General features: G+C 37.8%; 1 protein-coding gene across 11 annotated transcripts in view; it reads left to right on the top strand.

Annotated features, from left to right (window-relative positions):
* The window catches only part of eml5 (EMAP like 5), a 311,453-nt gene that overhangs the window by 253,478 nt on the left and 32,819 nt on the right, over positions 1-25,156 (top strand). For 4 of the 11 annotated variants that reach the window (XM_039742327.1, XM_039742326.1, XM_039742320.1 and 1 more), the window contains exons 25-29: positions 2,166-2,342; positions 6,603-6,804; positions 12,598-12,724; positions 16,221-16,235; positions 18,773-18,781. In XM_039742327.1, the coding sequence (XP_039598261.1) occupies positions 2,166-2,342; positions 6,603-6,804; positions 12,598-12,724; positions 16,221-16,235; positions 18,773-18,781 (530 nt within the window). Of the gene's footprint in view, positions 1-2,165; positions 2,343-6,602; positions 6,805-12,597; positions 12,725-16,155; positions 16,236-18,772; positions 18,782-25,156 lie in introns of those variants that run through there. The other 7 variants (XM_039742329.1, XM_039742330.1, XM_039742323.1 and 4 more) reach the window with 5 other exon arrangements.

Below are 25,156 nucleotides of genomic sequence, written 5' to 3' on the forward strand. Positions count from 1 at the left end.
ACACATATAGTGTGATAACAAAACATCCTGTAATAAATAATGATGCTGGGATCTTTGAGAAAAGGACTAGGATATGCTATTAAAGGCTGTGATCTGCTGCATTACAAAATATTTATACTGTTTGTCATCTCAGTTGAATTTATTTTTATGTCGTGCACTTTCAGAGGTAATATGAATTTATTTTACAGAACTATTACTGTGTGCCTTTAAAACACAATATCTATAGTAAACACTGCATTTTTAACACTAAAATATAACTTTGTGAGTAATAATTTAAAGTTTAATGTGATTTTTTTCAGATCTCGTAATAGATGTATGCACTTCATTCTATTAACCAGATATAACATCCCAGAAATCACTATTGCGGTAAACGTGGCATTCCCTGGTCCAGATGAGAATGCAGGCAGCTGGTAGTTAGTCAGACACTTGGCAGTGTCCATTACAGGTGCGGTGCACACAAACAAGACTCTTCCTGTTGTTCAGCATGTGGTCAGTTTGGTGCACAGCTGAAAGAGAACTGTGTATAATACATACAGTATAATACTTGGGTTTTAAATCATTTCTAACCAGCATTTCTTCTTTTAATTCAAACAAACTTAAACATCACTTAAGAAGTAAACTTATATGTGTTTGTCTGAAATGGTTTTAACTGTTTACTTGCAGTATACCACTGCATATGTGGCCTTTGTTGTTCAATTAATTTCTGTCCTAAGAGGCAATTCTTACTGTTAAGTGAAGTTTTCATTTTTACGAGAGGCCAACACTTTTATCATGAATTAAGAGAGTTTGAAAATAGATGAGTGGGAGGATCTTCCATCTGATCCTTGTCTGTATAGTTAAAAACAAACTGCATTTTGAAAGTAAAAAATATTACAGTAGTTTGTGGCTGTCCTCTTTTGTTGTATGATGGACTATCATTTTCTTGTCTTGAGCTGTTCTAATTTACTCGTTTTGATTCTTATTATTTTCTCTTCAATTGCATGAATTAAAAACTAACAGACAAAAGATAATAAAAGATTAACAGTTGTATTAAATGCACAGTAGGTATTCACTACTTTACTTAGAAAAGTAAAATGGTGCAGATTATTTCTGAAATGTGATTGGAGGAAACCAGCCAATCAGCCAAAGATGTCAATTAAAAGGACAAACTGGCTCAGATTAAGACGTTGTTTGAAACAGCTTTGGCAGTGAGTTGCCAGAACTGATTCTGGGGACCATTCAACTGAAGAAATCAGGTGTTCGTGGGTCACTTACATTCTGTTGTTTTCTGTTAGCCGCTGTTTGTGGAAGAGAAATAGGCCAAAATATTTTAATTTGACAAAAGAAGGTCTTTATTAGCATTAATGCTGATCTGGAATTTTCACATTCAAGTCCTGAATACCCAATTAACACAGTGTGCACTGTACAGTGTATACAGTATAACTTGAAAATCTTTCCCCTTACTCTTAACGTGCCATAAATCAATCCAAAACTGCTTAGTTCATACAAAGATTTTTTGGGACCCTAAGTTAGCAAACATATTATCAACTTTATTGCTTATAGAGATCATGAATTGTCTTATCAGTAAAAGCCTGTCCTTAAACTCCAAGATACTCCTTTAACAAAAACAGGACATAAGTCGCATTACCTTCACATAACACTAATGACCATGTGTGGAAATATTTTATGGGTATGACATGCTTAATAAATACTTATAAAGAGACAGATTTGGTTTAAACTTAAAGAAAATAACTAGTATGAAACTATTCAACATGCATGCAACCCAGTTCATTACTTATGGTTAAACAACACAATTTATTTTCCTAGTGATAGGACTTAAAGTTAACAGAGCAGAATACAAACCTTGAGTAGAGACATGTATCCACATAAATACAAAACAAACTAGCATATATTCTTCCACATGTTTATGTGCTATATACGTGAGTACACAGTAGTTCATTATTTTGTATTATTTAAGCATTCATACTGAATTTATGATAGTAATTGGACTGATAATTGAGAGAAAAACACAATGAATCCAAGCTACTGTAATATGGAAAAGTAGGCTTAACTCTGAAAACTCAAAACATAATAACTTTCTGTGCTTTACTTAAGTGTTTATCAGTGAACACTTTCCATTTAAAAGTATAAACTTTTTTTTTTTTTCTCAATCACACTCTCCTCAGGTAGAGAAGATTGACTGGTATAGTTGGACCGGTGTTCTTGGACCTGTGTGTGAGGGCATCTGGCCATTAGTCAGTGAAGTAACGGATGTCACTGCTGCCTCTTTGACCAATGATAAAAAGGTGCTTGCTACTGGAGATGACTTTGGATATGTTAAACTATTCAAATATCCAGTAAAGGTAAGTGAATGTTTTAGAATTTGATAAGGCATAACTGAGATTTCAAGATGGCTCACTTAATAAACTTAAATATAACAAATCCAGGACAATGATGCTCTAATAACTCTGGCTACATTTTGCCCAAGGTAAAAGTAGGGAGTTGTAAAAGAAGGACTACATTGGCCAACACCTAATGAAGTCCTTAATCCACTGATTTAGGTATATCTTAATGTAGTGGATGGAGTTGTGACATGGTGTAATGTTCCTCTGTCCTTCATTATTGCATACTAGAATGCACATGCTTATTTCAGAGACTTTATGCATTAAGCCAGGGAAATCTGTAGGTGTCTGACACTATGCTGTCACCCTCCCTGGAGCAGACAACTCTATACATTCAAGAATAGGCCTGAGTAAAAAACGATTACTCTCAGTTTTATTTTTAGAGAAATAATGTGATAGATGATAGTCCTGTGTGAGTGAATATGGGAGTGCAATAGCATGTACCAAGTCAGTCTTGAACCACATTCAATGGCGGGTTCCTGCCTTGCTTATGATGCTGTCAAGATACTGTAGTGTTGGGACACTGTGGCCCTAATTTGGAGTAGGTTGATTTGAAATATGAATGAATTAAACTGACTGGCAGTGAAGAAGAAGATGACAAAGAAGAAGAGTCTCATTTCCTCTCAGTCACAAACCTGCTTAACCCAAGTTAGATAGGGCTGTAGCTTATTCTGGCAGCACTGGCTGCTAGGCAGGAAACAACTCTGGACAGGTCACTAGTCCATCACAGGACCCACTCACACTCACACTTGGCACTTACATGGTGGCCAACTTAGAATCACCAAATAAACTTATCCTATATGTGTTTGGGGATGCAGGAGGAAAACCTACACTGACATGGAAACTACATGTAAACTCCATGTGGAGAACATTCAGTAGTGTGGTTCAAACCCGGAATGCTGGATATCAATAAGGAGAATAGAGAAGAAAAAAATAAAATAATTTTTAAAAAGAAAATAATACCGTAAAGTAATGTGGTGTATGGCCGGCCGTTCATCCCAGCCAATACCCCCAAGCCACCAGGTGGAGCCCTCCCTGCAGCATGGAGGTCCCCCGAAGACCAGCAGGGCATCATGGACATTGGAGTTTTTATACACAGCCCTGCTGAATACCATGGGGACCGCTAGGAGACGCTGCAGGGAGGAACGATGGGTATTTGCCTTATGCCCCGGAAGTACGTCCGAGTCACATGGACAAGGGGAATGACGTGCTTCCGGGGTGAAGAAAAGGACTTGTACCTGACTCGGAAGTGATAAAGAATCACATGGACTGGGGATTGGGAACACTTCCGGGTCAGGAAATATAAAAGGACTGTGGCAGCTCCCAGACGGGAGCTGGGTGGAAGGGTGGCAACGCGTCTGGGAGTGGAGGAATTGTTTATTAGTGATTATTGTGTAATTTAATGAGTATAGTGGAGGAGAGGGTGCTTTGTGCACTGTGGCATATAAATAAAGTCAACTATTGGACTTTTATCTGGTGTCTGGAGTCTTAGACAGGGGTTCAAGGGAGCGTCAGAAACCCCTATCTGTCACAGTAATTACAGTAATTACTTTAATATTATGTCACAGAAATTTGACACCTAAATTTTGAATTGAAGGAAGGACATAATTCTTAGTTAATTGCTGAGCTAGTCATGGATTCTCCATTCGAAACACCATACTTGGATTGCTCTTAAGTGTTTCAGTACTACCAAGCCCTCTTCAATCCAATCTGAAGTCGTTTGCTCTGAACACTTAAGGACAGAATATTGCTAAAGTGATGAAGACAGCCTCAACATTGTTTGAAAAAACATGAAGACTTAAACAGGTGGTGAATGTGAACTTGCACCCCTAGAAGAGCCTGTCTCACATCGGGGGAAGTCTGAAGGGAACCTCTTCAAGACCGCAGCAACTACAAGGAACCGTAGGTAATGGGTAGCTGGTGTCCATCTTTGGGAAGGGTAAGTGAGAAGGGTGGCCAAAAGTAGATGTTGACTGGAGGCATTGGGAGGAGAAAAAGAACACTTTGGGGAACTAAACAAGCTTAAAATTCCATTATGGAGGAAGCAGTTCATGAAGAGTGGGGCATGGTTTAGTTATCAGGTGTCAGAAAACCTCTGGAAAAAAAAGTGTCTTTTGGTTTGGATGAGATCTGGCTGGAAATGCTGGATATACTAAGAATATCTTTGTTAATACTAATTCTTCAGATTTACATGGAAGGAGGAAACACTACATTAGATTGATACACCCAGGGTACTTTTTTACGTTTTAGAGTACATTACAGTAACTGAGATATCACGTTCATCATCCTCCCTGAGGAGCTGAAACTGTAACTGTTTGGGTTCCATCCCGGACTGAGTGGTTATCAGCTCTTGACTCTCGCACAGATATTTCAGATGTTTTGTGAGCCACCCCTGCTTATAGTTGCTTTGTGGCCATGGAAACAGCTAATGACACTGCACTCCTTGGTGTCTTGTGAATAGTGCTGAAAAATGTGAGGTTCAAGAGCAAATGAATCACAAAAAAACATTTGCTGCATTTGCATAGTGGGAGTTTTTTTTTTTTTGATTTTTGAGATATTAAATTCAGTAAAGTGTCTGTGAGGCTCTGACAAGGGGTATCTTAACACCTATCATCATTGTGATTTTCTATGATGCAGAATTCAGGTACATTTGAGGCTTAGAGGGTATCCGCTATTGGGACCTGAAGGTTGCACCTCTGCTATTTGCCTGTGATATTTTTCTTTCAGCTTCATCCAAGTTATTTATTTATGTTTCAGTGGAATTAATTCATAGCCAGGTGTCATGATGGAAACGAGAATATCCCAGTCTGTGGACATTGACCTCTTCCATTAAATATTATTTGGTTTACACCAGATGGTGTTCTCCAAGTGGAGAAGTTTAACTACCTAGGAATCTTCTTTAGAAGTGTGGTTAGAGATGATTATGAGATTGGTCACACATGTATTGCAGGTGTTACACCAAATAGTTAGACTGAAGCATGTGCTGTAAGCCCACAGACACAGCTCTTGCTCTATAAATCAGTGCAGGTTCTAGGTTCATTTTCTATGATATGGTTAAAGGCTCCCTATCTGAGGTGATATCAAAGTACAGCTATTGATCCACCAAACTGAGAGCACCCAGTTTAGCTGTTTTTAATATCTAATAAGATGCGAAACCCATCAGTATTTTAGTGGACTTGGTCCACTGAGTGGGGCCCCAAACGAGGAAATATATTTCCTATGTTGTCTGTGAGCACCAGGAAAACTCTTACTAGGAAGGAGAAAATCTGATTTGTCAACTTTGACCCTTGGCAGAAGAAGCAAACATGAAATAGAAAACAAGTGAAAACAGTTAGCTTGCAAACTTGAACAGCAGAGGCAACAGAGGGAGACACCAGCAATGGGTAAAAGTCATAGTGTAGTTACAGTAGTGGCACACATCTGCATAAAATTACTCCTCTGTGCCTTTGCACGGCTTTTGCACTTCTTGGCCAGAATGAGAGTTGGCTGATTTTATTCAAAGAATAACCCGTGACTGGCCATTCTACCAAATACAAAGGGTAGTCCAATGTTGACAGATTTTCTCTTTGTCACCATTATGTTGTTTAGGAATCATTGACAGCTCCCCCAAATGCATGATGTGTGATGTACGACAGGCTTGCTGTGAACTGTGTAGTGATCCCAAGTGGAGTTTCAACATAAACAGCTATACTGTACTGTACTTAGATTATTATGGGCACCCCTAATCCCCTGGTTCCTTTCTGACTAAAAAAGTACCATTTAAGTCTAACATTTCAGATTCTAAAAAACATGACATTTCTGAATGCATTTTAAAATGTATTCTTTGATATTTCATAAAAGGCATAGCCTAAGCAGAAACCACATTGCAAAAATGGTCAGTTTAATGGTTAAAAGAAATTATCTTATACAGTATATCAATTTTAAATAGACACATATTTCTATTTATATTAATGCAGTTTGAATGGGTATTCATGGGTTACTGGAACTCTTAGAATGGTTGTGATGGTTTTTGCTAAGCTGTCATGGTGTTCTTTTTAATAGTAATTTGTGAAAATCTTTTTAAATAATTTGATAGTCACTGCATATTTTGCTAAATAAGGGAAGATAAAGTCCAGAATCAGTGTGTGTCTTTCAAATCTTAGTATTCTGAAGTGCACTTTAAGCAAACAGCCCTTTAGATGTTCTAATCCCATTAAGACGACACTGTTTTTCTGCTTGCAGGGTAAATTTGCAAAGTGTAAGAGATATGTGGCACACAGCACTCATGTTACCAATGTACGATGGACACATGACGATGCTCTGCTTGTGACTGTTGGTGGATCGGACACTTCACTGATAATCTGGACACATGAGAACGAGGGACACAGAGAACCCAGGCAGTGCGATAGTGAGGAGTCCGATATAGAATCAGAGGATGATGGAGGTAGGACTTCCACTTCATGTGAGTAGCATCAGTAGCTTTTGACATATACTGTAGTGATAATGGTATCTTTTTATTAAACAACGTTTTTTTTGTCAATGCCAATTCATAAATTCTCACTAAATGCTGCATTTTAGAGGATGTAATCCATCCAGGACTTTTGTGTCTAAGAATCTCTCTTATAACAGAGGCACTAGTACAGCAACAGAATGTTCTCTTCCATGGACTTATTCACATTGTATTGTGTTACATAGTGCAATCAGCAAATTAATGGTTGAACAATATGTCATCTAAAATGCATTGAATTGCTCTCCCTAAATATACTGCCGATATGCAAAAGAAAATCCTACAAATCTGTCTGAATAAATTAGAAAACAAAAACAGAAAATGGTTGAAACTAGCCATCACTGAGTCAATATTTTGCAGAGTCCCCCTAGCATTTTATATCTTGATACTGTCATTTATACTCTTGTTTTGTGCCTCTTGCCACATATTCTTGGTTAGATTAAGATTCAGACTTTCAATAGGCCATTGCAGGTCATTGTCTTTTTAAATTTTAAGCCGCTATGGTGCAGTTTGTAATTTTTTATGGTGTTGTTTGATTAATCTTCTTCCAATTTTATATGCCAACATCAGAAGTGTTGGCTCAGTGCTTTCCTGTAGGTTTTTTCTTCCTACACAGGATTTCCTAGGCACGGCTAAAAAGTAAGTCATTCCAGAGCACAAAATTGCTAAAAACTCAGTGGTTAATGGTAGAAATGGTGATCACAGGAAAATGTGTTTTTTTATTTGTGCAAATTTGCAACATGAAAAGACAAAACAAAATGAAAAAGGGCAGTCAATAAAGCAGCTACAAACCTGAAAAAGCCAACATAACCACTACAGGTAAAACACAGAAAACACCACGAGTTTCAAAGATTGCTGAGGCTGAAACAGCAGGTCTGTCAGCCACACATCTGTTTATAGTGCAATCATAAGCTGCTGTGAGTACAGTGGATTCACGGTGGGGCCATGTCTTCTGCCAGTTTAGAATGGGTTTCACTATGCAGTGAGTAATGTTTGACGTCATCTTGAAAATGTCTTACTCTTCCCAATTAACTTTCTTGGATTTGTTTTGTTCATTTATCTTAATGATGCTGTTGTTGTTAGAAGTACTTTTAAACTGCGGGATTTCCTTGAAAGAGGCATTCTTATCTCACTTTACATTAAAGATGATCATCACAGACTAGTGGACTACATTTAGTAAATGATGTGACCTATGTGAAGAAAATACAATATACCACCATATTTGCCATCAGCCTGTCATAACAAAGAAGCTGAATGTCCTTCTTTTAATACATTTTTAAGAGAAGCCATAGAGGGTTCTTTTTGTGAATTCAAGCACAAGCACTATGTTTGCCTGCTATTAATAGAATTGGAATAATATGTCATTTCTGGACATGTTTATTCTAATATAAATCTCTAGTCTTTATAACTTAATAGGGATTTGTCGGAGTGATAGCCTGTTAAAAGCGAAATAAAAGATTTATACCTTTAATGCGTATGTGTAATTTAAGACCAGACACCATTGTTATTGTTTAGGCCGAGTGACCTCTATGGGGTGCACAGTTTTGCTAATTTTGTCAGGATGTGAAAAGTGGCATAAAGGATTAACAAATTAAATGTACACTGTGACCATAAGAGCTCACCTTGTCACTATTTCAAAAATAATTCAAATGATGTGTCACTTCTGCACGCTTTTATTGCATTTCACATCCTCAGCCCCTATTGCATCTAGCTAAATGGCGCCTTTTATTTTATAATTAGGGTTCTTTTACTTTCAAATGTATATCTGACCTTTGAGATGAGAGACCACAGCACCAGAATGTGGAAATTGAGTGTCTTTTACATGTAACTAGTCAAGCCCTTAGCATACAAATAGAGTGCTGACTCTAGCACCATCTATGGCAGAGGCATCAGCTAATTACAAAGATGTGGACCCAAAGTAGTGGAGATGATATTTTGTAAAAAGTATTGCTGCTCCCAGAATGTATAGTTATAGCTTGATTATTCCTAACTACCACCTGACTGTTGTGAGCTGTGCTCATTGCCAGCAGCAGCCAAGCTGATTTAATGAAAAGTAATATTTCCCTGCTGACGTTGTGGACGAAGTTTTCAGACCAGACAGCAGGTGAAACAATAAAGCACTTTATTATTTATTAGTTAGGTGCACAGTGAGAACAGTTTCAGAAAAGCAGACAATCAATACATAAAAGTGTCAGGGCTCTTCTGAACCCCGTCTGTTAGGTGGGGTCCAGTTTTCTACCCCTAGAATGCGTGAGTTACTATCATTATAAAATGCAACAGTCAACACATTTATTATACACAATCCTTGTGCCCCTTACAAAACCTGATTTCTTGGCTCCTTTTGTTATGGCGTTCAGATGTAAGCTAAGGAACAAAGTGATAAGGCAGACTCATGTGTGGAAGGCATGGACCTTGAGTCCTTAGCACAGATATTTTTCTGTTAGCTAAAACAAAGCAGGCTTTTACAAGGTGTTGTGAAACTGACTTTTCAGATAACGAATTAGTACAAGGGAACAAAGAAAACATTCGTCTTCCACAACGTTCACTTTGGTGCACAAACATTTATAAAACATCTTTTCTAAACGAGTGCATACATTGAGGCATGTTGCAAGAAGCAACATAAATATTACACACCAAACAGCAGTAAGCGAGCACATACATAATATCTGACAGATACTGTGGTGCCAGACATACTGTACACACTTACCTACTGACCCTATACAACTCAGGAACAGATTCTTATTTTTGCCTCCTGGGCACGCATTAGAGTTTGGCTAAATAGCACTGCTGCCATATGAAGTGTCTGATTGATATCGAGATGCTGGACATACAGCCCCTGCTTACTTACCTAGTAAAACTTGTGTAAAGGAAAAGATTGTAAGGGATTTAGATGGAGTACCAGGAAAAATGGAGTTTGTGAAAAGGCAGTTTAGGCATTGACCTTAAAAAGCAAACTATGTTTGGATTACTGTCTGTTTTGACACTTTATACTTCATATTGATACATGCAATTTATTATTTTAAAATATTTAACAATAATTTATTTTGTTCACATAAAAGAAAAAAATCTGAATAAATTCATAAATTACCTTTGTATACTTTGGCATCAATTTTATGTGTACTTTGTAATTTTTTTGAAAAAAAAAAAAAAAACTTAAAAGAAAAAGAACATGTTGAATTCAATTCACATTTTGCAATATTAGGTTCACACTTTGTATTTTGGAGATACGGAGCTTCAGACTGCAAATGTCAAACAAATGTGAAACTTCAAGGTACCTTTACCTCGGTTGCAGTACTTCATCATATGTGTTTATGGGTGAACTCATTCAAAGTGTTTCCAGGTGAAGATTTTTTTAAACACATTTAAATAATATTGAAATAAGGCCATTTGATCTGACAGGCCTAGCATTGACAGCTTACAACTGCACAGCATAAAGATGAGCTCACGGCAGCTGAGGGACAGCACACACTGCAAGTCAGCAGCACCTCCTCACGCTGATGCTGACAGGGCTGTGAATCTGCTGAGAGGTTTGATGTCGGAATGTGAAGCATGGTGTGCATCATTAAATGAGCTTTGAGTCATCTGTGTGGTGAGCCAAGACATTTGCATTTTTGGGAACAGAATTCCCTGTGACACAGTTTAGAAACATAAAACCTTCCTGTTTGTTGGGGCAGAGTCTGCTTTGAGGGAATGGATGCATTCCAGCATCCCGTATGTGAGATTGGGTCAATATTATTAAAAGCAGCCGTCCAGAATCCCATTCTGATCTTCAGAAAATGGTATTGTTGTCTCCCATGCTGCCTTTACGTAGTGCTTCTTTTTAAAGGTCAGCGTTATTAGGACCAGGTCTAGAAGTCACTTGTCTGCTTTGATGCATACTTGTTTTTCCAAACTGACCACTGAGACATTTGACTCTAAGCCAGCAGTTCAGTTGTATTTGCAAACAGCACATTGCAGGGTCAGGCATAAAGAAGGACACACATGTCAGGTTGAAAATGGAATTGAAGATGAGATGGATTACTTTGAATTTGTCTGATTCCTTTCATGCAGATACTCAGAATGCTAGTCCCAAAAATGATGTCCACCTATTTATATTTATTATTTTGTTTTTATGTCTTTTATTCACTGTATTATTTTGTACTCATCAGGACATCTGTTTGTTATGCACTGCACTTCGAAGGTTCCAATTCATATTCAGCAGTCATCACCTCAAATCTACCAACTGTTCCTGTATATTATTTTGATTTTTTTTTTTATATATACTTCCCATACGGGAAACTGTCTTTTGGCATGACCGTTGGGGATCAGAGTGCAAGGTCAGCCATTGTACAGTGCAACTGGAGCAATTTTCAGTTTGTTGTCTTGCTTAAGGGCCCGACTGAGTATGATTCCCCTCTGGCAGTAACAGGATTTGAACCATCAACCTCTTCCAGATACCAGCGCAGATCCTTAGCCTTAGATCTACCTCTCCACCTTTTATCACCAGTTCCATGGACTTGCGACCCAGCTTTATACATAATGCTAGTATTGTGCATAAAAAAGCAATTCAGATGTTAAAAATGAATATCACTGTAGATGTTGAACTGTTAACAACAAGCTTCCAGTTCAGTTTTGCCTTTCTGATGACACAAGCTGAAAAAAATGAACAGCTGTGATGTTACACCAGCCTTTCTGATGTTGTTCCCATCATCACAGAGTTGTAACATTAAGCAGGAACTTAGCAACTGTAGATGTGAAAGTTTATGACCAGTTCCACGTATCTTTGGTCATGATAGGTCATATCACAATAAAATGTAAAAAATCAAAAGCATTTACATATTCAACAGTGTAGTGAACTGTACCCCTTGTTGTACTCCTTGAACACCTGTGACTTTGTGGCCAGACACAGGTGTATCTCCATCTCTGAGTTTGGGGGTGATACCACTATCAATACCACTGTTGGTGAGGCAGCTCACAAAGAGATTTGCCTTGTGACACAGTGGTGTCAGGACAACAATCTCACTGTTAAAGTCAGCAAAACCAAGGTGCTGGTCATAGACTTCAGGAGGCAGAAGGCAGACCGCTCTCTCATCTACATTGGCAAGGATGGTGAGCAGAGGTTTAATGGCTTCAAATTTTGTGGCGTCACCATCAGAGATGGCCTAAAATTGGCACAATCATTTTTACATATTTGCACTTTTGCTTCCTCTGAGTAAACCCTGTGTTTGGCTCCTTGGACACTATAGGTGTCTCCATTCAGAATCTGTCCTAACTGGTTGTGTGAAGTCCACACTACAGTGGGTGGTAAAGTCTACTCTGAATGTTACAGGAACACATTACATAACATTTTGTTTAGGACATATCTAGCACATGCTGCCTTAGAAAGGTGATAATGTTACTAAAGATCTCAGCCATCCTGCACAGCCACATTTCTCTCCTCCTTCAATATGGTAAACGGTTCAGGGGCATTAGTACTTTAATGGCAGTTTGTATCCACGCATCATAGGGCTACTTGTACTGAGAACGCCATGGCATTTCCTTGTTGAATTTAATGTACTGCATTGTATTCATTGTCTGTGTTGTATGTTCTGTCTGGTATTACATTATTGTCACCGGTCTTTTGGAGACATGCAAGCGAGAATGAACAGTAGACGTGAATCTGAGCTTGACACTGAATTACCATGACAAACAAAATGATCCCAAACAGGAGGGTTGAATTGATCCTCTCCCCTTTTTTAATTTCTATTACAGGTTATGACAGTGATGTTACAAGGGAGAATGAAATGAACTACACAATCAAGGCCTTATCCGCAAGCATTCGAACAATGTCTGGAATCAAGCCTCACTTGCAGCAGAAGGAGCTTTCTGTAGATGAAAGGTATTTAAAAAGTACAAAGTATTTGCAATGTACTAAGTAAGTTAGAACTGTTACAAACTGAATTTTTCTTCATAATTTGGAAGAATTAATTGCGCACGACTGGACAGCACAAGAAGGCATCGGTCAGATGCTTTCCACTGTGTGCATATTAAGAGTACTGGGAGGAAGAATTACATGTAACTCCATATTCTTTCTTCTCTCAATCATGATATGAACTCCTGGTTTCTTTCCTAATCTCCATTCAAAATGCGCTGGAGAGTCATAACAATGAGAAATTATACAACTTTATAATAACACATATATGACACTGAAGATGTGCATCAAGCAACGTTTATCAGTGCTATACATCCAGGGTTTTGAAGGTCATAAAAGAAATGGAATAAAGTTATAAAACCACTGTCCATTCCAGAAACTTCTGCTTTAACTTGTATACAGTGTACAGTATGTTTGTTTTTACTTCACATTTTCAGTATGGGATGCTAAAATGAGAGAGTCAAGCCACACTGCTGTGTCATATACAGTAAGCCTGATTTTCTGTGGCTTTGCTGCACACAAGTTGGAAAGATTCTCTTCTCATTGACATTGTTAACATTTGTGTAGCACTAATGCAATAACGTGTCTTCGATTAAAGCACCAATCACCTAGGCAAGAACAATAGGCAGACCCTGAAATGTTCAGAGTACTCACCAGCACGTTATTAAGTGCAGAAGCTTGCTTTTCCAAGCAGCCAGTTATGTGGCTACAGCTTAGTATTCACTATTTCGGATGTGGACACGGTCAAGAGTTTTAGTTGTATTACCAAGAATTAGAATGGGAAAGATACACAATCTATGGGACTTTGGCCAGGGTATGATTGTTGGTGCCAGATATAAAAGTTCCAGCATCTCAGTAACAGTTACTCTTCTGGGCTGTTCATGCACTACAGTTTTTAGAAAGTACAGAGAATGGTGTAATAAACAAAAAAAAAATCAAGTGAGCCTCAATGTAGTCTGCCAGGTCAGAGGAAAAATGGCCGGACTCGTTTGACTCACAAACATTCAGAGAGGAGTGCAGAAGAGCATCTCTTAACACACAACACATCAGACTTCAAAGCTGATGGGCTACCACAGCAGAGGTCCATGCTGCCCGAGTCCCACTCCTGTCAGCTAGGATAAGGAAGATGAGACTATATTTGTTTTGAATTCACTAGCCAAGCGATTCACTTTAAAAGAAGACACCAGATAACAGTAGCAGTTTAAGCAGGCAGAGGCTGATACAGAAGAAGGTCAACCTTCAGGCCTCCAACAGAACAGAAAAGAAAGATTTGTAGTCAAGAAGTTGAAAGCACTGAACAAAAGCAAATTTCTCAAAATGGTACCTAACAAAGAAGTGTTTTACAAAATAAATACAAGGATATATCAAAAGGTAAAGGCAATTAGAAAATCACATGGCAACCACAATGGATAGAAACTGAGTCAATACAAAATTTTTATGATGGCTTTTGGGAAGTTTTAGTATGCAGTGCACAATACTCTGCTGATAATCTAGTTGAAGCCAAGGTCAAATGTACATGAAAGCTCCACTGAGAGATTGAACCATTGTTGAACAACATGCCATAGTGTGACTTCTTTGAACAGAGGGAGTGAAACCTGCTGAAATTCACTCAAGAATGTTGACTCGTGCAGATCAGTAAGCTGGTTGGGTACCCATCTTGCACAAACTTTACAGTACCTCAAGTCATCAAGCACTATGGCATGTGCAGAACCATGGCAAATGTGCAGCAACATCTCCTCTGATGAATTTGTCTGCAGTGTCGATGTGGGCTTTTGTGGACAGTGTTGATGGTCAGCCAGATCGAGCTTCATTGGCGACACTTGCTCTTCCTGCTTTGAACTTTTCTACCCATTTGTAGACTTTGAAGTGAGTCAGGCTGTTTTCACTTCCATACTGAGCCAACATCTTACGTGTTATATTACATCAGCTTCTATCCATTGCAGTTACCGTGTAATTTTCAAACTGCCTTTACTGTTGGATTTACCATTGTATGAAAAACACAAGTTATCACAAAACTAGGATAGCAAGTGTCCTGTGCCACTTTCTTAAATAAATGGTGATGTAACTATTGTATAAAAAACAGGGCTACCTCTGCAGTGTTCAAGAATCTAAATAACACTACAAAGGTGGCATCAAGTGATATCCCTGTCTTAACAAGAAATAATACAAATGACAATGAAGAAAAAATGCCACAGCGTGAATGTGTGGGAGGATGAAAATCTTGAGAAGTTTCATGATGCTGTTTAATAAGCAAGGACCAAAATCCCTAAGTGGCATTTGCAGCATCTCACTGAATCCATTGGTGGAAAGAATTCAGGATTCTACACAATACTAGATAGATGTAGCTAATAAAGTGACCACTGAGGGTGTAAAGAAGATACAATGGACAAGATAACAGATGTTTGTTTCGTTCCTAATTTCAGATGTTTGCCTTTCTGCACACATCTGTGTTCCATGACAGAGTTAAAGTTGAAAAATAGTGAAAAGATAAGGATAACATAAAACATTGCAATTAGTAACATAGCTTCAAAATGTATGAGCAATGGGGTCTTAAGACTTTAAATATAAGAAGTGTCAGAGGTAACATGTTTTTAGATTTGATGGTACTACATTCCTCGAGTAACTGTAGATTTTATTAAAGCAGGGTGTGATTCACACATTTGAATCAAACGTTTATAAGTTTTTGGATTTCATTGAAGATGTATTTTTTTAACATTACAAAATGTATTTAGTCTGTTTAGGTCTTGGCTGATCACCTTGTCTCTAAAAATAAATTGTTTCTGAAAGGCAGAGAGTAGTGTGTGTTCATAAATACTCTTTAACTTACAGCGATATCTGCTCACCTGAAATCTCCTTGCAGAATTTCAACAGCAAGGCCAAATTGGGCAAATATTTCTTTAAGTTATTAAAAATAATTAAATAATAATTATACAATATATCGGCTTCATTTAAGCAAACATTTGTAAGACGTTCTGATTTAAATGTCAGAGTTTATCGAGTGGTGACCTGTGCTGTCTGCCCTTTTTATGGACAAATTTACAACATACAGAGCCGTCTGGGCTGTTGCAGTGCTGGGGCTGACTGAGCCATGGTACTTGTGAGGAAAGTTTGGTATGAGGGCCCCTTGAATGTGTAGCCCTTTGTCTTTGTATGCAAGCAGTTATTGTGTAGACTTCCTCCATGTGAACAGCATCTCCTGCTCAAGGATCAATCAGCATCAATAACATGCCTGGGGTTGAAGTGATCTTCTGCAATGAACGCATAGGGCTACGCTCTTTTTATTTATACCCATCAAAAATGTTTAATAATTGGTGACATCTGAAAACCTTCTTGTGTACCTTGTGTTGTATTCTACAGCTGTCTTTCCTCACTGTTAATGCTGCCTTTCCAATTTCCAGATTTTGTTTCTGAGTTCTGTCATTTCTGATTCTTTCTGCTGCACTTTCTTTTGCTTCCTCTGAAGGCAGGGCGTTGTAAGGTAAGATTGTGTTAAAAATCGGCGTTATGATTTTTTTAAAGACCATCCTTACAATTATATTTACATTTCTATTATCAGTATGTAAAATATTCTGATACAGTATATGTATAACTTTTGTACTTCTAAATTTTAAGTTTGTTTATTTTGTTGATCTTTTTTTCTTTATAATTTCTGCACCACACAGTACATCGCTTACCAATTTTAAGATACTAAGATCTAGTGTTCTGGAAAATATTGTATTACATTGTATGTGTAAAAACCAATATAAATAATTCCTTGCCAGTCAAGTATTCCCTGATAAACTAAAGTGTGTGTTCAATATGTAGATACAGACAGAAAAGACAAAGCAAAATAATAGGTTTACCCTTTTAACCAGAAAAATAGGGTTAAATAATAACCACCCAGTATGATAGGCGACCATCTATGACACTAAATATACAGCAGGGCCAGGCTAGAGGAAACAGGAGGCATTGATACCGATGCATTGTGTAGGGACTTTTTGGCTATAGGACTTAAAATGGATAATGTACAACAAAGTATTTAGTCATTTTTTGGCAAAGGGTTCTAACATAAACAGCAACTTCCAAATTGCATTTGATTCTATAAAATGTTGGGGCAAAAACTCGTATGTAGCAGTTTACTCTGACATCTTATTAATCCAGAACAATGTACACAGCTTTTGTTGAGTAGCTTGTCATTTTTGTAGTGTGTTATTCACACATAAATGGTTGGTGCGACATTTGATTCTCACAAATAATCATTAATTTGAAGTTCTTAGCTAACTGGAATCCCAGTGACTTGGTCAGATTCCATTCAGGGAGTCTCTACATTGTTGGTTTACTGCAGTGTTCAAAGGATGGGCAAGCTATGTCAGCTGATGCTTCCAAATTGGTCACGTATGTGGGAATGTGGATGAACCCCAATGTGGGCTCATGTTCCAACCAGGGTGAGATCTTTTCTAGTGCCAGGTACTTGCTTAGGTAGGCCCCATCTGACATGGAGTTTTGTAAATTGATGGTATGATAATATAATCATACAGAAAGAAAGATATTGGAAATTGATTAATAATAACTTTTGTAATTATTACAAATGTCTAGCAGTTTAAAGGATAATCACTTAATCTGTAGGGGCTTCAAGCCTTTTTGTATCATCTAGGGATCTTGAGAAAGCTACTCATGCTTTTATTTTTTCTCACCTCGATTACTGCAACTCGCTGTATTCTGGGATTAGCAAATCCCTGATACACAGGTTACAGTTGGTCCAGAATGCTGCCGCTCGCTTCCTGGTTGGGGCAAGAAAGTATGACTCTGTTTCTCCAATATTAGTTTTTTTACACTGGCTGCCTGTCAGTTTTCGAATTGATTTTAAAATCTTGTTGCTAGTTTTTCAGTCTTTACATGGGCTTGCTCCTGTCTGTTTATCCGAATTGTGTGCTTTACACCAGCCATCTAGAGTGCTTAGATCTTCTGGTCAGTTGTCTCTTGTTGTCCCTCGTACCAAGTGTAAAACTAAGGGGGACAGAGCCTTTTGCAGCTGCTGCTTCTCGCCTGTGAAACTCTTTACCTCATCACATATAGGAGTCGTCTACAATTGAACTGTTCAAAACGAGATTAAAGACTCATTTCTATTCACTTGCATTCCGTGACCTTCAGTAATACTGATGGTTTCCTCATTGTGATTATGTAACATTATTCTATTTATTATTTATTTTATTTATGTTCATTTATTTTATTTCTGTTTATGTTATTTGCATGTTTTCTTTTATTCTATTATTGTAAAGCACTTTGGTCACAGCATTCCTATGTTGTTTTAAAAGTGCTATATAAATAAATTGACATTGGCATTGACATAAGGCACGTTCTTCAGTTAGAATACATCCATGGAAGTAAATAAAAGTAATGACTTGTCTTAACATTGCCTTTTGGGTATAATAACAAATTATTTCATTAATATAATTGATGTTTTCTTATGACTAGCAATGAATTAGTGTGCAAGAATTCAGCAACTACATAGCACCGGGTGTTTATTTGCGTATCATCTGACGGTTTTTAAGAAATTCTTGGATTCGATTTTTAGAAAGGCAGAAGTAGACAAATCACCTGATTTAACAATGTTTTATATGCATGTCAACTGTAACTTGTATATGTTTTAAAAAAAATCAGAATGTGAAAAAATGGACAAGGTTTCTTTATTAATAATTAACTAAAATTTCACTCTTAAAAGTGTGTTTTGCTTAAACTCAAGTTCATTCTCCACTCCATTGTGGTGTTTGACATTTGCTGCTGAACAAAACTGTAGATGATGCCAGCCACACAACATATGGCCTTACCCTACTCTCTGTTATGTAGCGGCTAACGTAAGGTCAAGGCCTTTCACTCAGATTTCCCTTTGCTCCCATGTGTGAGGTTTTCACTTCACGCTGTCATCCTCATGGCTCATTTTGCAGACCTCACCTTTAGGCTGCATCCTGACTCATACCCCTCTGCTGTACCAATGCTAATCAATTTCTCTTCTCAATTGCCTGCTGCTACAATAAGAGGATCCAGGTAAATCCAGCACCCAATCATGAGTCACGTCTTTTACAAATGTGCAGTATACTGTACAGCTCAAAACCTGTTTTCACTTTGCCTGCTTTATATATTCGTATACATCTACATATACCATTTGCATGCATTATTTTCCTACAGTTTATTAATTAAAGTTTTGAAAAGAAATCCAATCTACCATACTAGATAGGAGTAAGCTTTCAATGAAGTTTTTTTGTTTATTACTCTAAAAAAATGTTTTTTATATGATCTTTATTCTCCTGTTTTGGTTCTTTAATATTCAGATTATTTGTAAATCTTTTGTTTCCAAGGATAATGTCCTGTATTGGTGCATACTGCCTGAGTGCAGCATATTGTACTTTCATTTACAATTTTTGCATTGCAATTCAGAAGAAAATCAAGGAATTCATGCTTTTTATAGTATAACTCTCTGTTGCTTTGGTTTAAAGTAGGATAATCTCTGATGATTTGAAAAAGCAGTTCATACATTTATGGATTAGTTAGAATTCTCAAAATAATCCGTCAGTGGTTAGAGACGACCTTCTGAAGAGTTACTGAAATATGACTGGAGACTTGATACCAAAGTCGGTATTGTTTTAAATCACAGAGTTGGTATTTCCCATTCTCGTAGATATCTCAGCTGCTCTGCTGCTTTTCAGCTCAAGCGGTTTATTAATCAGGGGCTACTTTATGGGGTCTTTATTGTTCATTGTACAGAGTCCTGAATAATTCCTGCTTGCGTGTGCTAATCAACATGCAACATGTTGCCACTTTCTGCCGAGTGAGTATCACTACCATACCTTGAAACTTCTGGCTTCTTGCATATGACATTAATGCCAGCTCATTGTAATCGGCGTTATCTTGTGGATATTCTGTTTCAGGCTCAGTTTACCTTTCTAATAAATTTAGTAATTTTTTGTTGTTGTATGTACTGAATTGATATTAATAATAAGTATAGGGGAAGTAAGTTAATGGAAGTGAATTAACAGCTCCTGTTGTGCCTGCATTGTTATTTACACTGCTGCCTGCAGTTTAATTCTTCTTTTTAAGGGAATTGTAGGTGAACCAGACAATTGTCTTAGGCACAAGTTTGGAGGTTGGGACATTAAGCTCACTGATCATGGAGCTGGAGAGTCGCAACGTGTTGTATGTTAATTAGCACAAGCAAGTATGATTTTCACTGTACTCTGGTAGCGTGTGAGGCGCGTTGTATCTAAGTGACGGCCAGCCAATTACAGTCGAATAGTCAAAAAGTGACAGGTGCCACGTCCCTTTTAGGACTAATGAGTGTTTGAGAAATTACTATTTAAGAATGCCCCTGTCACTGTAAGGTACCACAAAATGGTAGGTATTTTCAAAATAATGACTGAACAGCATTTTAGGTTAAAGATCTGATTATAGATAAGCATAAAGCCATTCCAACAGGTCTGAACATCTATCGAAACTCAGTGCAGTCCATTGTACAGAAATAGAAAATATATGACCACAATGGCAATGTCTTACCTTCCCTCCAAACTTAAATGACCAACAAATGAAGGAGGATTAAACTTTTTTGAGGCATTCTATATCGAGAGCCTTCTCTAAAGGAAAGAAGCAAGAAAGCAAGCCTCACAGCAAAAAATATCTTTACAGAATATTACCTTGTGGATAAAGCATTTTTTTGACAAAATGTTTTTAATCTGGATGATAAACTTATAATGCTGTAGAAATCAAACTCTCAGTACCAGCCAGATCACATCATCTTCAGTGCAAACTATGGTGGTTGTAGCTTCATGTTACAGGGATCCATTTTAGTAAGATGTATGAGCAATATTGTGAGGAACAAAACACAGAAAAGTGCGGCACAATAAACAGGAATACTGTGTAAATACCAGGAAAATGAACCTGGAGATTTGTGTTTCAACGCGAGAATTACCAAATGTGTCCTGCCATAGCAGCACAGCAGTGGCCTAAATGAAGACAAAAGGGGTTCTTAAGTGACTCAGAACATGAAAACATTTCACATTTAGAAAACCAGTGAACTAAAAAGAAAAAGACAGGCAAACTGCATAAATGGAGGAACATATCAGAGACTACGACTGAAAACATGGGATACCCCAGCACAGCTCACAGGGTGGCCGCTTCACTTGTCCCCTATGCCTGCTGTTACCACCTTACACTTTTATTTTCTCTCTCCTCACCTCTGGCCTCACTTCTAGCCTCTCTTCCCTCCTCCACCCTGCACAGCCCTCATTACTGATCACCTCACAACTCCTGTTGTGGAAAAAAAAACTTCTTCTATCTTCAAAGAAGGCAGTCACTGAGCCCAGATGAGAATGCAGAACAATTCTTTACTTGCTTAAAGACATGCACAAATGTCTCAGTCCATGGAGGGAGCAATTAATTAAACAATTCATTCTCTTTTATACTTTCCTATTACCATATCTAATGTATCACATATCTAACTCTTAATATGCAGAATATTATCATCTTAACCAACCAACTACAGTCACCAGTAATTTTGTATACATGTCGATTCTCCCATTGTTCTGAACACTGCCTTGATAATGGGGGCTTTTTGTGCATTTTACCACTGATCTTATCATAATTTCATATGAGGGATCCTTGGGTTTTCCCATTAGTTTATCCTCACTTTCTAAAGGGGTGTTCATTACACATGATAATTACTTTGGTGGCTCCTCTAAGATGAAGCAAAAGCCACAGATACCTAAGCTTTAAACAACATTTAGTTACTCCTTTAGTTACATTCAATCCTTACCCTTATGTCTAATAATTCATTGCTATAACTTCATATAAGTATATACTTGCATTAAATTGTAAAATTATTATAAATTGACTATAAAAGTTTTATCCTCCAAGCCCACTGTATACTGATTGAAGGGGGCTTTTCGTACTGCGTTTGTCTGCTTTCCAAGTCTTCAAAACCCCAACTTGTGATGTTTCACCTTTGGACTTCAGAACTTTTTACTTCAGTTAGTGTTGATTTGTTATTGGGTCTGCAAAAAAGCAATTCACCATTAACTGTATTTATTTTGTGAAAATAAACAGTAAATAAACATTTTAAAGGTGTACCACATTACTTCAAGTGCAGTTTGACCATAAATGACACTTGTATCTGACCAGATTATATTGTCATTTTATACAATTACAAAGGTAAAAGCTCAGCATTATATCACAATTCGGACACCTCAGGTAGAATTTGGAGCTCCAACTTTGTAGGGTGTTCAAGTGAAATTTAACACTTTGAAAGTCAGATCTCCTCATCAGTCCAAAAGACACAAATTCATGTTCCGGAACACCTCTGGCTAACGCTTTGTACTGTAAGTACTCCACAGCCACCATTCAAAGGCCTGTTGGCGTCCCAGAATAACTCCCCCTAGTGGTGCCAGGTTACTGTGCCAGCTCCCCATACTATAGTAGAGACCCAAATTAGCAGTTCTCCCAGTACTTGTGAGTCCCACCCAATGACCTCCAATGACCTGGGAAACCTTTATAAGTCTAAATTAAACCAACTTCTCTATAATCATTTAATTTTAGTATTTTTTTAAATTTACATAGACAAAATAATAAACATCAAAGACAAAATGTATATAAAGATCAAGGGTACCTAAAAGTTGTGCAGTCCTGTGTTACACACTTGTTCTCACACATAATGTGCGTCTGGTGTAAATGGTCTTTTAATATTAAATGCAAAGCAAGACATCTGTGTGTAGAAAGCTAAGTGTGTTTGTTGTCATTAATGTTCATATGTACAAGTTTAGTTGCAGCGTGCCCCTCACGTTTCCAATAACATTGTGTATGCCCATTTCCAAGCACACTTTAAGATGTATAAAAACTTGGTTTAAAGCCATGCACATTTTCACGGCAGCCTCACACCATGCGTACGCAAGTTTCTGCTTGGTTTTGCAAATGGGTGGCACCCAGTGTCAAAAGCAGTGCTACTGTTACTGTGCAGTTTCCCTTTCTTATTTTAGATTCACATCCATGACGCGGGCTTTATCAGATACACTGAAATTAATTGCATATCATTTACAAATTCAATCCACTTGATTGTAATTATTCTGTAAGAATATAATGGTGCACTGAATGGCCAAACTATTCTAACCACCTTAGCTGCTTTAGTGTTCTTAGAAGTCATCGCAGATTGAAGAGTGCGTATTTATAGATGATGATGACTCTATTCTAAGTTGATTTTGATTTCCAATAGCTATTCTATTGGAGCTCTACCTGCTCCTTTGCAAGTTTTGTCCACTCTTGGGTTTTTAGCCACAGGAGCTTTTCAACTTGAACTGGCTGACCATTCAGGTATTTCTCATTCATCACTGTGTCACGCCATGCCAGCTGTATAGGATTATCAACTTATCAACCAGATATAGAAGATTTCCTTACGCTGTGGTTGAACTGGCATCAAAATGCAATTCGCAACAACATCAGATTTTCCAAATGTAATCGGAGCGGTCAGCTACATACACATTGCTATTACAGTGGCACTGGACAAGTTACATCAGCCAGGGATGATTCACCAAAAGAATAAGCTGGCATTACATCATCTATAGCAGGAAAGCCTATAAAAACGGCAACTCTGCACAGTCACAGGTGCTTTGTCCAACTAATGTGTCAAAAGGCAAGCAGTCCTCTTAAGGATAGTGAGTCACCTCAAAGAGCCATGTAAAGAGCAAAGAACTGATCCTTTGTGGCGTTTGGTGTCGATGCTACCCTATAAAGGTGCCTTCAGAGAATGAATTTGCTTATGTAAATAGAACACATTTCCACTCTATTAATATGCTGCTCTATTGTGCACATAAAGTGTGTTGTATTGTACAAGCATGTAGCATGCTTCAAAATATGGCACACAATCGTGGCTTGCCCTTACCTGAAGAGATGCGCTATGATGAACCTGACCCTGATCCTTTAAATGATCAACCAAATCAGACAGCGTTACAACTTTGTTTAATTGTGATTAGCAGAATATAAAAACAGGTAATCAGATGCAGCATTTATTTTATAACCAATTAATTTAATTTGTGGTCATTATCACATAGAACAGTACAGCCCTTATATTCCTTAGTTCATTGGGCACATGTCTTACAGCATCCACTATTGAATTTTGTGACTCCTGAACAGCGTCCGTCAGTACACAGCCAGATGGTCACCAAGCAGTTTCTGAGGCAGAGGTGTATTTGTGCAGCCAGAGCCTAAGGATGTGCTGGGTACAGCAGCACCATCACCGCCTGGAGTCGTGTCCTCCACACGGGGGACAGCTTTTATAATATTGTCTGAAACAGAATAAACAGATGGTGGGCTAGGACTTGCTTTTCACGTTGAGTTTGATATCTGACCACTTCTTTTTTATTTCGGGCACTTTGTGGCGACTGTCTGACCTTGAACTTTTGAGTGTCTCCACCACTTTGTATCAATTGATCAAAATCCCTTTTGTTGCTTATACCACTACTTTTCCTCCACTTCGCATTCACCTAAATTCTTCTTTTTTACACATGCTTTTGCCATTGTCTTTTAACAAAACACTGAACAGAAGGGGCTATTTATATTAATTTGCATATTCAAATATCCAAAATTCTTTGAGCAGTCAGGATAAGGCTCATGCATGTGCATTAAATTCCATGTTCATTCAGATTTATAAAGTGGAAGAGAGTGGAACTTGGCTTGCGCATAGTTTTATGCATCTGGATTTTTTTGTGCATATGCACATTTCTACTTTTGTCCATACACCATGTTTTAGTGTAAATTCTGGTGTTATACATGAGACCCAAGGTTTTGTGCCCACACCTATCTGTACCTTATCAGACGCGTTTGGGCAGCCATTCATTCCTATTGATAATGGGCTCCACAACTTCACACCCAGTGGAACTTTAAAATGGACAAAAACGGATCGCATTGCTGCCTGTAACTATTTACTGCAAATAAATCATAACTCTGCAGTGACTGCCATATTCCTTGCAATGAACTGAAAGAAACATTTTGTGTGCTCTAAAACTTTCAGTAATCAACAATCTAATATGTAATGATGAAATTACTATACTGAAGAATTCAAAAACACACACATCATAAAACACAAGTAGAAAAGACTGTGTAGATCTTTGTTAATTATGTAAAGAGGAGGTGGTATAAATGAGGATTAAATCAGGAAAAAAATATACCCCATGCAGATTCAGTGAGAGTCAGAATTATTATTATTATATTTCTTTTATTTTAAAAAAGTTTTCTGTTGTGTCCACAATATTCTGTCTTCACTCCCCTCCACATCGCTCGCCCAATCGTGACTCCTACTGCGCACATCCGCTCTCCGTACCATCCCGTGACACTCTCAGTGCTAACTCGCCCTTCAACACAACTGATTATAATGGCAAGGCAGAA

The sequence above is a fragment of the Polypterus senegalus genome, chromosome 18, assembly GCF_016835505.1.
Source record: "Polypterus senegalus isolate Bchr_013 chromosome 18, ASM1683550v1, whole genome shotgun sequence".
Classification (NCBI taxonomy): domain Eukaryota; kingdom Metazoa; phylum Chordata; class Cladistia; order Polypteriformes; family Polypteridae; genus Polypterus; species Polypterus senegalus.